The 12,526-nt window shown below is 57.8% G+C and overlaps 1 protein-coding gene across 1 annotated transcript in view; it reads right to left on the bottom strand.

The window, feature by feature from the left end:
- Positions 1-16: 16 nt before the first annotated feature.
- The window catches only part of ST3GAL4 (ST3 beta-galactoside alpha-2,3-sialyltransferase 4), an 18,268-nt gene continuing 5,758 nt past the window's right edge, over positions 17-12,526 (bottom strand). Inside the window, exons 2-12 of the mRNA XM_035897463.1 lie at positions 9,690-9,759; positions 3,462-3,540; positions 2,832-2,901; positions 2,437-2,443; positions 2,121-2,283; positions 1,704-1,764; positions 1,364-1,459; positions 1,083-1,272; positions 811-954; positions 526-669; positions 17-113 (exon numbers count right to left, since the gene is read on the bottom strand). Of these exons, the coding sequence (XP_035753356.1) occupies positions 27-113; positions 526-669; positions 811-954; positions 1,083-1,272; positions 1,364-1,459; positions 1,704-1,764; positions 2,121-2,283; positions 2,437-2,443; positions 2,832-2,901; positions 3,462-3,540; positions 9,690-9,759 (1,111 nt within the window). The 3' untranslated portion in view covers positions 17-26. The remainder of the gene's footprint in view (positions 114-525; positions 670-810; positions 955-1,082; positions 1,273-1,363; positions 1,460-1,703; positions 1,765-2,120; positions 2,284-2,436; positions 2,444-2,831; positions 2,902-3,461; positions 3,541-9,689; positions 9,760-12,526) is intronic.

Genomic DNA, 12,526 nt, shown 5'->3' with positions numbered 1-12,526 from the left:
GCTGTCCCTGCGCAGCCCCGGTGGCCTCAGAAGTAGGTGAGGTTCTTGACGAGACCCAGCTCCAGCATCCGCTTGATGGCCACCGCCTCGTGGGAGACGTTGTGCTCCGAGGCCTGGGGGACAGGGAGCAGGGGGTGACACCGGAGCCCAGCGAGGGGCCACCACCCCTTTTCCTTCCACTCCCTCCCAGCCCCTCCACCTCATCCACCCCCCAGCGTCGAGTTGACCCCACGCCTTCACCTAAAGCAAGGAGCCCCCCCAAAAGGAGGGACATGACCCCCTGGCCACGAGCCCTTCTCCTCACATGTAACCCAGGTCCAGCTCCACCCTGACTACAGGGACACGGGAGAAGCTGGACCGTGACCACCCAAAGGGGGACCCTCCACACCCAGCGTGGAAGGGAGAGCCTCCCGCCCCACTCAGCGTCACCAAACTGGGTAGGGCGCTGCCCTCCTGGGCTGTGATCCCCCATCCTGGAGGACAAAATGGGGGTAACATGGGCAAAAAGTGGGGGTAGATACTTACCGCCATGGACTTGAGCGTGATCTGCTCGTAGTAGTGAATGGTCTGCTTCTTGTTGGCCGAATCGGGGTAGCCAAAGCCCGCGATGTGCACCAGGTCGCAGAAGTGCAGGGCCAAGGTGATGGCCAACAACCCCGTGGTGGGCTTCTGGAGGGAGAGGGGGAAGGAGAAGACGTGCAAAGAGCCAGGGACCTTGAGCAAGCTGCATGGGGTTGGCCAGGGGGACCAGGAGGGAGGATGCCACCCCTCGGGGGGGTGCAGGGCACCCGGGCCATCCCCACCCCTTACCTGTTTGACCTTCCGTGGTTGCTTCATGGGGAGGTTGAGCAGTTTAGCAGCAGTTACTTCCATGTAGTAAGGGTTGAGGATGCGCACTCGCTCCGGGTTGGCATCCCAGATCAACGGAGGCTGTTTCCAAAACCCTTTCCGAACCTGCAAAGAGGACGGAGATGGCTGGTGGTGCCCCTGTTAGAGTTGTAGGTCCCCAGGGAGGGGTGGGATGAGGTTTGGACCCTGGAGCAGTCAGGGAGGGGTTGGACCTGGTTCCCCACCACACTTACCCTCTTCTTGTCGTTGAGGATGGCCTCCATCCACTGGAAGTCCATGGGCTTGAAAGGCACCAGCACCAGCAACGTGTCGGGGTTGTTCTCCGTCCGGGGGTCAAAGTGGGCCGACTCGGGGTAGAAGAGGCGCATGGTGGTCTTGGAGCCCACGTCCTGCTCGTAACCATGGACTGGGGCGTTGTTCAGCCTTGGAGGGGGGACACAGGGACATCATGGGCCTCAGCCCCACCTGCAGGTGGCACTGGGGAGGGGTCAACAGGATGGACCCAGGGCTGTACCTGATCACAACGTCGTACGTGTTGATGGTCTCCCCCATGGAGCTGTTGCGGAGCCGGTGGCCGTTGCCCACCACCGCGCACCTCCGGCACTTCAGACTGCGAGAGAAAAACCCCATCTCAGCCAGACCTGCTCTAAAACCAAGGTGGTTTTAACCCCCAAGGAGGGGTTTAACCCTGCGTCGTCCACTCTGCAAAGCTTCCCACACTCCATCCACCATCCCTGGGTGGCAGAGGTTCATTTTGCCAAGTCTTAGGCCCACATTGTGTAAGTTTTCCCCCTCCCAAAGACAGCAACGATGAAGAGAAAGACGGAAAAGCCCCAAACCCACCCCGGTGTTACCTCTGGATGCTCTCGGGCAGGGAGTAGTGGGTGATCGACAGCAGGCGCAGGAGGATGTCTTCTGCAAAACGAGGGCAAGGAGAAGGTGAGCAAGGCAGCTCCTGCCTGCTGCAACGCCCTGGGTGCTGCCCCATCCCCGCTCCCCCCAGATCTGGGCAGATAATCCTTGCCTGGGGCTTAGTAAAGCCTGGCCCAGCCTAAACTCTTCTATAGGGACCACATGCACCCAGGGCAAGCAGATGCGCACCGCAAAGTCCACAAATCAAGCAAACAACTTGCTAGGGAGGAGGAAAAAAGAAAATAGAGTCATCATCATCATCCCCCCCCCCAAAAAAAAAAAATCAACCTGCAGGTGTTCTTAAGAAGGACGGACAGATGGACAGACAGAAATCAACGGCGAGCGCTGCTGAGGCTTACCGCTTCCTTTCGTGCCGTAGGGCAGCTCATAGAGCGACGGCGTCTTCACCCAAAAATAGTCCTTCAGCTGCAAGAAGAGCGGGTGGTCCCTCGTGTAGCTGCCGAGGAGGAAAGGGCCGGTGAGACCGAGGGGGGCGGCATGTTCTATAGGATTTGCATCTTTCTGAATTTTAAACAATTTAGCAATGCATACAACGATATCATCATCTTCACTACATACTCTGATGATGTTGGAGTTCTATCAATAACATACCAGGGAAAATGCCTTTACTTTTGTGTCAACATCAACAAGGTTTAAAAAAAACAAAAACAAAACCAAAAAACTCCAAAAAACCTATGATGCCTGCTCCTCTGCATCCCCCTCCTGGCAAAGGGGGCTCCGGCACCGCCGTGGTGGGGTTTAAGCCATGCCAGGGATATCACCAGCCAGACTTAAGGTCAGCTCTGCTTTGGGTGTTTAATTGCTGGGCTTGCAGCCTCGCATCAGAAGAGGTCTCCCTTGCGCTGCTCATAGACCTCACGCTCTCCACATTCCCCGTCAGCATCGCGGGACTGGGAAGGGAGCGGGGGGCCATCTCTCCAGCCCCCCAGGATCCAGACGATGCTCCAGCATCCCTGGGTGGGCTGGGTGGGGGGATGCCGCCTCCCGAGCAAAGGAAAGGGCAGGAGGTCCTTTAAACTTTAATAAAAGCCACTCACAGCTGTGTGTACCTGTCTTCCCGGTAGATCGAGTACCAAACCATCACCAGAAACAGCGCCAGCACCCCGAGTATCTTCCCTCCTGCGTGCCCAGAGAGCAGGGGGAAAAGAAAAACACCGTCAAGCCGGTTCCCGGCGTTTGGATAATCGGATATTGGGGACCTGCAGCCCCCCAGGGATGATGTCCTGGTAGCTCCAGGATTACGGAGCCATCCCCGGCAAAGCCTTCTCCCCAGGGAGTGGCGGGGGCCTGGCTGGCACGGTGCCCCTGCGAGGAGCGGCTCCAAGATGGAGCCAGGTTTGTGTTTTTTTCCAGGTTCAAAAGCCACGGCACCATTTCCTCCTGCCCACCTTGCACCAAAGGCCGCACAAACTCATCCCTCTTCCCGGTGCCTCCACCCCATTTTTTCTACCACAAAGCCCAAGGGCTACGGGGTGCCCAAGCCCAGAGAATCAAGGACCCCAAAATCACCCTCCCTGCCGCGACTTCGCCCAGCATGCTCCAACGCTGCATCACCCAGCCGGAGCCGCAGCCTAAAGCCGAGTCCTACCCCTAAAGCCGAGTTTCCAAAAGCAAATCCCCCCGGGCTCCCCACCCCTGCTTGGAAAGAGGGAGGCAGGACTCCCCCCCGTGGGACTCACGAGACTTGTTGATCATTTTTATCAGCAGGAGAGGCATCAGGCGAGGGCCGGAGCTCTCATCGCGGCTGTCGCCGGTCACCTGGAATGGGAAAAGAGGGAAAAACATCAGATGAGCTCAAAACACATCGGAGCCATACCCAAAAACCCCATCCAAGAGGCATCACCCCCTGCTTGCCCCATCTGCACCTGTGGATGAGCGGGTACCAGGGTTCCCCAAGGGATTTATTTCCATTTAAATTAACATTTCTCTGCCCCGCAGCCACCAAAGGTTTGATTTATGCAGAGTCTTCCTGCAGCTCCCAAGGAGCCTTGGCCATATGGGTTCAACGCCAAAATTCCAAAGGAAAAACTGAATTAAAGAGTAAGAACAAGCCCCCGGTGGGGTTTTAACCTCAAAATCCCAAAGTGCCCAAATCGATGCCCACGGTGATGACCTGGGGGGAGCTTTTAAGCCCAGCCCTGGCTCAAGCACCCGACTGGCACCAGCCGCCGCAGGTACGAAGCCAAACGCGCCGCCACCGCGGCAGCCTAGCGGGATCAAAGAAAGAGCACTTGGGGAACCTCCAACACCTTCAATTCAACCGTCCCGGCGCGGGGAGAGGGCGATGCCGCAAACTCAATGCGGGCGCAAGCGCCAGCCGGGGAAGCGGGGCGACTTTTTTATGCTTCCTCCAAAACCTCTCCCTCCTGGAAGAAGGCAGCAAAGAGCCGTGGTCGGAGCCGCCCCGGGACATGGCAAGGATGGAAAATTAACTTACCATCTGGGAGAAGCTTTGGGGTACCCGGGAGACTTTGCTCCCCCAGGAGGAATCCTACTCTAAGCCTGGCTCAGGGTTGGGCTTGGCTTTGCCACCCCGTAACCCAAGCTGCTCCCCACTCCGGAGCGGCCACGTCTCGGAGGAGGAGAGGGTGCGGACATGCTAAATGCCAAGAGGAAAGGTGAGCAACTGGGCTGGGTGACGGAAATCCCAGTGTCACGGGATTAGCCACCCTGCTGGGGGGGCACCCACCTCAGCACCCCACCCTGCCTAACGAAGCGCCGTTAATGAACCTGGAACCCGCTGCCCAATGGGGCCACGTCCACGCCCAGCCAAGAACGAGCCAAGAGCAGCGGCTTTTGGGGCAAAATTTATCAAGAGGGAGGAGAAAGAGGACCAAAGACGGTCCCACGAGAGCCAGGCTCTTCACTTCCTCACCACCAGCTCCTGAAATTAAAAGGGCAGGAAAGAGCAATTAAAAGGGAATTAAGGGCAATTAAAGCACGCTACAAGCAACGGGACGGGATACGCAGCAAAGAAAGCTGCATCCGTTTGAGAGCAGCGCGGAGGGACGGGGACAGGGGAGGTGGTACCGTGGGAAAGCACCCATCTCCCCACAACCACTTCTCCATAAAACAGGGATATCAAAACCCTTCCCGGTGAATCGTGCCCGGGCTCAGCCCCACCATCGCCTGGGGACCCCAGGTAAGGAAAGAAAAAGCCCCCCCTCTCCCCGATTTACACCCTGGCTCTCATCCTGCCTCGGGATTTCTGGCTCTGCGAGTCCCTCCTGGCTTGGGAAGGAACGGGAAGATTAAACCCGCAATTGCATCTTCCAGGTCGAAGCAGGCAGGGACCGGGGGGGGGTCGGCTCGCTCCTTCATATGTTACATTTGCTTGAAAGAAATAAAATTAGGAGAAAGTAAAAAGCAGCTTGCGTTTCCCTGGGTTGGGTTTTTTTTTTCCCCTAGCAAAATTGGCCACGAAAGTCCCCGAGGAGAAATCCGCAGCTGGAGGCTGGCAATGCTCCCTGGGGGCCTGAGCACCCCCGTTCGCCCAGGGCTGGGGTGCTGCCGGGCATCAGGACCCGAATTTAGCACCAAATTCAGCCCCCAGCTCTGTTCTTCAGCGCCAAATCAAGCACCGAGCACGCTTCCCTGTGGCTTTAAGGCACTGGGAAAATCCGCTCCCCCCCCCCGGTGTTTGCTTTTACGTACCAGCTTTTTTTTTTGTTTTTTTTAAAACGCCTATTCTATTTTTTTTTCAAGGCTTTATGATCTTTTCTCAGGCTTGTCCACACAAGCTTGGCCCGATGCATTTAAGAGACACACAGTTAATAAACCCAAGGAAAACAAAGGCTGTTTGGCCAAGCGTTCAGGGAATGCGGAGCAAAACAAGCGCACCCCCAGGCTGCCCTTTGCTTTTACGTACCAGCTTTTTTTTTTGTTTTTTTTAAAACGCCTATTCTATTTTTTTTTCAAGGCTTTATGATCTTTTCTCAGGCTTGTCCACACAAGCTTGGCCTGATGCATTTAAGAGACACACAGTTAATAAACCCAAGGAAAACAAAGGCTGTTTGGCCAAGCGTTCAAGCGTTCAGGGAATGCGGAGCAAAACAAGCGCACCCCCAGGCTCCCCCCGTGCCCAGGCCAAGGCGGAGGCGCCTTCGGAATGAATTCAAGCTCCCCCCAAATTTCTGCTACCCCAGCCCAAACCAGAACGGCTGCTTAAAGGAGGAAGAGGCGAGTCCCCAGAGCCAGCTCCCTCCGCCCCGGGGACGCCGAGCCGGCAGAGGGAGCGATGCTAAAGGCTCCGGCGGGTCCCCAAAGCATCCCTGGTCCCGCAGCATCCCTGCCCCCCCATCACCTCCCTGCCAAGCCCCGGAGCTGGCAGGGGGGGAAAGTCCCGGGTGGATTCAGCTCCCCACACCTGGAAGCAGCAACCAAAAAAGCCCCTCTCTTTGATGTCTGAGAACGCCCCCCTAAGCGCCCCCAGGCTGAGCATTATCGCTGCCAAAATTACTTAAAAGCCCCGCTGCCGCCCCACCTTCGCAGCCAGGTCCCCCCTTCCCCAGCCTGGCGTCATGGGAAAGCCCCAAGCTCCTCGCCCAGTTCCCCCCTCTCCCCTCGGATCCGGAGCAAGGTTTCGCCTCCCAGTTTCACCACATCCCAGGAAAGCCCTTGGGAGATGCCAGCAATGCCCGCGGGGACCGAGCCTGCTGCGCGGGGGACCCGAGAGGAGCCCGTCCCTCCACCTCCATCCATCCCCATCCCCATCTCCCCCCATGGCCTCGACGGCTCCAGCCGGAGCCGGCGTCTCCAGATTTAAATCCTGTCAATCCATAAAGCAGCAGCGGGCTCCGGCCAAGCTGTTCCCAGCCCACATTTGGCAGGGGGTGGGGTGGAAACAAAAAAAACCCCAGAAAACCCCAAAACATTTCAAGTCATGGAGCAAGCACAAAGGTGGGGGGAGATTATGAACCCCCCCACCCCATCCCAGCGTGGGTGGACGATGATCCCAGCCACCCGCTGCCATCCCAGCAAAGCATCCATGGACCAGCAGGCCACGCAGCAAGAGCTCTCCATGCTTTTATGTTTCCAAGGTAACCCACAGATTGGGAAAACGGCAAGGACACCTCTCCCATGCTCCCACCATCCCATCCCATCCCACACATCCGTGGGGCACGGAGCTGCCCGCTGCCTGGTCCAGCTCCCCCGGGTGAGAAGGATGCTCATCAGAGAACGAGCATCTCCGATGGTTCACCCCAAAAAAACATGCATTTATTTTTAACTGGAGCAGAGCTGGACTATGAAGGCCGAGGAAGGGACGCACCAGCATTCCCTAGGGATTCACTCCCAGCAGTGGGAATCGAAGGGAGATGGACAGACAGCCAGGACAGCACAGACCCCTCCGCCTCCAGCCGGACCATCTCTCCCGAGCCTCTGAGGCACACGGGGACCAGCGGGATGGATCCTGCATTCCATTTTGAGGACAACCCCCAGGATCAACCCCAAGGGAGCAGTTTACAGCCCCAGGATCTTCCAAACCCCCATCCCACGGGTTTTCTCCACGCGGTAGGGCTGGGATTGCCAGAGGAGCCCGGCAGATGCCGGCGTACCCCCCGCGCCGGCTCAGCTGCCTCCTGCCTCAGCAAAACCATCCCATGCCGGAGCCTGAACGCAACCTGGGAGGCGGCCGGGGGCGATCCTCCAGGGAAACGATCCGGCCAACTCGAGGCACTGCCTGGGCTTGGCAGAGCATCAAAGGTACCCAAATCCTCAGCCTGGCATCCCAAAGCTTCCTCGCTCTGGCTGCTGCGAGCTCCAGGTGCTGGGGGATTTTTATTTTATTATTTTTTTTTCCAAGCTGGGAAGGAAACAGGGACCCACGGCAGGGAGAAAAAAAACTTGGGGGATTGCAAGGAACCAACACTGCGAGCCCGAAAGGTGGGAGGGTCTGGATCAGATCCCCCCGCCAAGGGATGCTGTGGGGGACTGGGGCGGGATGCTGCACCAGCCAAAAAAGCGCAGGGCAGAGCAACTGCAAGAGCACGACCTACAAGCGCTGGGGGATGCGGGCGGTCGCTGGGACGCAGCACTGCAGGAATCAATCCTGCTCGCCCCATCGAGGGCGTGGAGAGCCGGCCCGTGCTGCCCATACTCACATTTATTCTATTTTAAGAGCCCTGGCGAGTCACTTTAAAGGAATCTTAATTGCTAAAGGCATCTTAATTGCCTCTTAATAGGAGAGGCAGCGTTGTTTCCTTAGCCCGTGGTATCCCAGGCATACAGTGACCCGGCCAAAGATTTTAGATAGGGGAAAAAAAAATAAAAAATAAAACCACCACCCTCATTAGCACGTAAGCCTTAACAACATCTTTACCCATGAGGAAGGTGCAATTTTAGAGGTGGCAACAGCAAATAAACTCAGGCAGGACCAGTATTGCCACAGCAGCAGGTCCCCGGAATAAATCCAGGCTGCTCCTGCCTTGCCACGGCGCTGCTGGCTTTAACGCGCTCGGGAGCTGGAGTCCGACTCAGGCCGGCACTGCCGCCATCCTCTCCTCTCCCTCTATTTTTCTTTTTAATCCTTGCAGCAGGAAAAACACGGGGATGGGACCCAAACCCCTTCCTACAGCCCCAAAATGCCAGCTGCATGGGCATACCCGAGCATCCCACGCCTCCAGGGTAACCCCGTGCCATGGAAGGAGCTACAGAGCTCCTCCTCGGGGCGTTAGGCTATGTTACTACAGGTTATATATTATTATTTACATATTAGATAGGTTTAATTGCTCTTTTCCTATTTAAAAGAAAATAAAATAAAGGACCTTTTTGCCGGGTGCTGTTCGCTATAACCCAGAGGTCATAGCCGGGCTGCTGGGGGAGAGCTGAGCCACCCATGGGCAGCAACCCCACACTAATGAGACGAGGGTGGGCACCTACCAGTGGCAATTTTACACCCATGGGATTTCCCCACCCAGCTTGGAGAGCCCCGGCACGGGTTCAGCCCCCTCTTCCTCCTACCTGCCCCAGCCGGTCCCCGTTTGCCACCACATCACCTCGCTGCTGTCTGTGCTCGCTGGCATCTCCACCCTTGGGGACTGCCCAGGAATGTGAGTGGCAACAGTGAGAGCGGCTTTGGCAACACCACTTTGCACCCGTGCCTCGGTCTAACCCCCCTCCGAAACAGCACAGAAAGCGGAAGGAAGCCATCTTGGGGCGCAGGCAGCCTGGCCCCACTGCCTGCTCCCCCAGGACCCGCGGGCAAAGCATCTGTGGGGAGCACTCACTCCCTTATAGCAGGGATGTGAACAGTCCAGGGAGGTAAATGAAAAAAAAAAAAAAAAAAAAAAAAAAAAATTAAAACCATCAAGATGCTCCAGCCCACCTCCAACCCAAACCCAAGCAATGCCCAGATTCAACCCCACCTCTCCAGGCAAAGGTGGAGATTTCCCAAAATTAAGGGATCTCAATCCCCAGGGGTGAGTTATCCCGCAGGCAGCTACCGTCCCCAGCGGCTTTTGACTACAGGGGTCCCCTTCTGGGGGCTCCAAAGCCACCTGCCCCGTCACCATCCCCTTTGCAAGGCTCCAAGTGCCACCTTAAACCTCCCCCTGCCACAGCAGCCCTGCGGTTCCCCCACCGTTTCCTCCTCTTTCGCAGACGCAAACTGGGGTGGTTTTGGGGAGCATGACTGCTAGGGTAACCCCACCCTCGAGGCCTCCAGCCCCAAAAACCTCCGGGGTGAAGCAGACAGATGGATTTACCCCCCTGCCCTACACCAGTGCTCTCATGCATCTCCCCCACCCCCTCACTTTGCACCCCCAGCATCGCCTCGATGCCCCATTAACCCCATGAGCCACGCCGGGAGGAGGATGCCCGTCTCGGGGAGACCTTTTCCAGCATCCCCGGCAGCAGGAGAGGCTGGAGCCGGTCCCCATCGGGGTGGCGATAAGCTGGAGGGCACTTACGGTCCGTCCTCTTGGTCCAGGCAGAGCAGGCAGGAGCTCGGCGGGATCTACGAGGCCATCCTCTCTTCCCCTGGCAAAGGCAAAAGGGAGAACATCCTTAGGGCTACGGCAAGCCGCCCCGGCGGCGCGGCAGGGATGCTTCGCTTAGCGGCCATCAGCCATCGCTCCTGCGGAGGATGCCTGCCCTCCGCCAAGCCGCCCACCTCCTCCGGTGCCGGCAGCACCCGGGGCCGGGCCTCCAGCTGCTTTTAAGGAGGAGGCGTGGTGGTTCAGAGCCCCAACCTCACCGCAGGTTTCCAAAATGCTTCCTGGCCTTCCCCACCAAAATCCCCTTCCATGACTCACTCGGATTTTTAGGAAGCTGGTGATTCCCCCGGGGAAAGGGGGATGCAGCCCTGCTCATCCTGGGATGCTCCGCAGCTCTCCCACCTTCCCGGGCGGAGGACGCTCCTCAATCCCATGCCTCCAGCATCTCTTCCCCCAAAACTTTCCAAATCACACATCCTTGCCCAGCACTGGAATGAATAGCCCCATGATTTGGGGAAGGGAAAGCCCTACCAAGGAGCACAGAAACCCTCCTGCCACCCTGCCTCTCCAAGAAAAGCCTCTCTGTAAGGGCAGCTGCTCCGCATCCAGCTTAATTAGCTCAGCTAACGAGCAGCCAGGTGGGGTAAAGGGGGAAAACGAGCCCGTTGCTGTCTCACCTAGCAGCTTTGCTCTTCCCTCTGTGCCGGTGGGATGGATGGGGGATGGTGGGAGTCACAGCTCTCCCCCCAAAACCAGGCAAGGAGCAACCTCAGCCCCGTTCGGAGCAGGGAAGGCAAAGCAGACGGGGAAGGGTGGCCAGGACAGGACCAGCAAGGCGCTCTCTGCAGCCGGTGGGCGAGCCCAGGCAGCAAAGACATTTCCAAAGGGAAACCAAAGGGCAGGAGGTTTCCTTACCCCTCTTCATCTCCTCCAGCTGGGAAAAGCAAATGTGGGAGATGCTGGGCGCCACGAGCCAGTGCAAGCCCTCCCCAAGCCACACTTTGCTCTTAATGCCCCATTAATTTTACCAAAGAGGGTACGTCCCCGTGCAAGGGACAGGGAAGGAAACCACCGAGTGTCTCCGATGCTCTCTCCCATGGTAGAGGCTGGGTACTTCTCCCCAGGGATGCCCCGGGATGATCAGGGATGGCTCCATCCCAGTGCCACATCTCCAGCCAAAGCAGCTCTGCTTTCTCCTACCTCCACCATTTGCTGGAGGAGGGAGCAATTAAACCAGAGGGCTTGGGGCAATCACTGGCCAAACCAGACACACCTGGGGCCACTTTGCAAGTGCCCAAAAAATTCACCTCCCTGCCCCAGGGCCCCTCCAGCAGCCCTGAGTCCACCAGAGCATCCAACGTCGCTGCTGACAAGGAGACCTTTTATTTAGAGCCGTGAATTATAGGATTTGCTAACGAGGTTAAACTCTCCCCGGGGAGCTCCTGCTAAAGCACTTCATGGCACAGCACCAGCCCCTGCCCGTACGGATGAGGATGCTCGGAACTGCCTGGGGGTGGGCAAGGGGATGCCACAGCCCTGGATTGGCAGGAGGTGGTGATCCCTTAAAGCCCACGGGCCCCACCAGGGAGGATCCAAGGTCTTCCCTGAAGCTGGTCTTTCCAGCTGGTCTGGAAGAGCCGGGAGTGGGATCGCTGCTGGTCTCCCCAGGATTGTCTTCCAGCCTCCCGAGCGGTCCCTCCGCCGTCAGCCCATGCAATCGGCCGCTCCCAGCCCAAGGTCCAGAAAAAAACCCCATTGTGGTTCAGGTGTCCACCAGCTCGAGAGCTGCCGACTCCACCACTCAACCCATCTGGCAGCTGATCCCGGCGGGAAACAAACATCCCGTATCCCAGAGTTCTCAAAAACCCCTGAACAAGCTGAACTTTGCTGCTCTTCCTCCCCAGGCTCCCACCTACCCTGCCTGCCTCCGTTTCCCCTCCTGCATTTAAAATTTCCGATTTTGAGGAGGGCGAAAGGCTCCTTGTGCTCACTCCCCAACGTGTTCCCTCTGGGATGCTCATGGCTTTGGGTGGAAGAAAACAAAAACCCAACGGGCACATCCCCTTTCCCTATTAAAGATTAAAGCCAGCCAGGATCAGTCCTTTGAGGGGCTCCGCGCCGGTGCCGGAGCACCCCCGAGGGGCAGGGGTATTTTCGGGACTTGCACAGGCAAGGGGGGACACGTGCAGGGCAGGGACGAGCCACCGAATCCCTCCCACCCCTCGTCCTCCCCATCCAGGACCAGACCCCCTCGGCAGCTGTCAAAAAAGAGGAAGGGGGCAATGGAGACGGCGTTTCTCCTCCTTCCACCAGCCAGACCTGAAGCACGGCAGCCGTCCATCCGTCCGTCTGTCGGCGCTCCATCGCCAGGGCCAGTCTCCCTCGGTTAAAATTACCTCCCGAGGGGGGAGAGAGCAAAAGCTGGGCTGGGAGGGGAATAAAATCCAGGTGAGCTCATCCTCCTCCTCCTCCTCCTCTGGAGAAAATGTCTCTGCTTGGCACGAGCAAGGTGTTTCCGAGCCCAGCACCACCCTCACGTCACCCCGATCGCTATCGCCCCGGGACCAGGAGCTTATTCATTCGGCAGGTATTTAGCAGGAGATAATCCCTCCGCTTCCCGGCCGTCCTTCAGCCGAGCCAAAGGTGTAATTCCAGTGTGGGATGCGATTTTTCCGATAGAGGTTTCCCCTCTGATCCCTCACCCCAGCCTCCCTGCAGATGCTCCCTGGCCAGGAGAGCACAGAAGAACCACCACCAGCAGGACCCCCATCCTCCACCCCCACTGCTTTTTTTTAAATTACATTCGTAAT

The sequence above is a fragment of the Egretta garzetta genome, unplaced genomic scaffold (genome assembly GCF_000687185.1).
Source record: "Egretta garzetta isolate BGI_Z169 unplaced genomic scaffold, ASM68718v1 scaffold207, whole genome shotgun sequence".
Taxonomy (NCBI): Eukaryota; Metazoa; Chordata; class Aves; order Pelecaniformes; family Ardeidae; genus Egretta; species Egretta garzetta.
The sequence above is the reverse complement of the archived record's forward strand: the minus strand, read 5'-3'. Positions and strand labels throughout refer to the sequence as shown.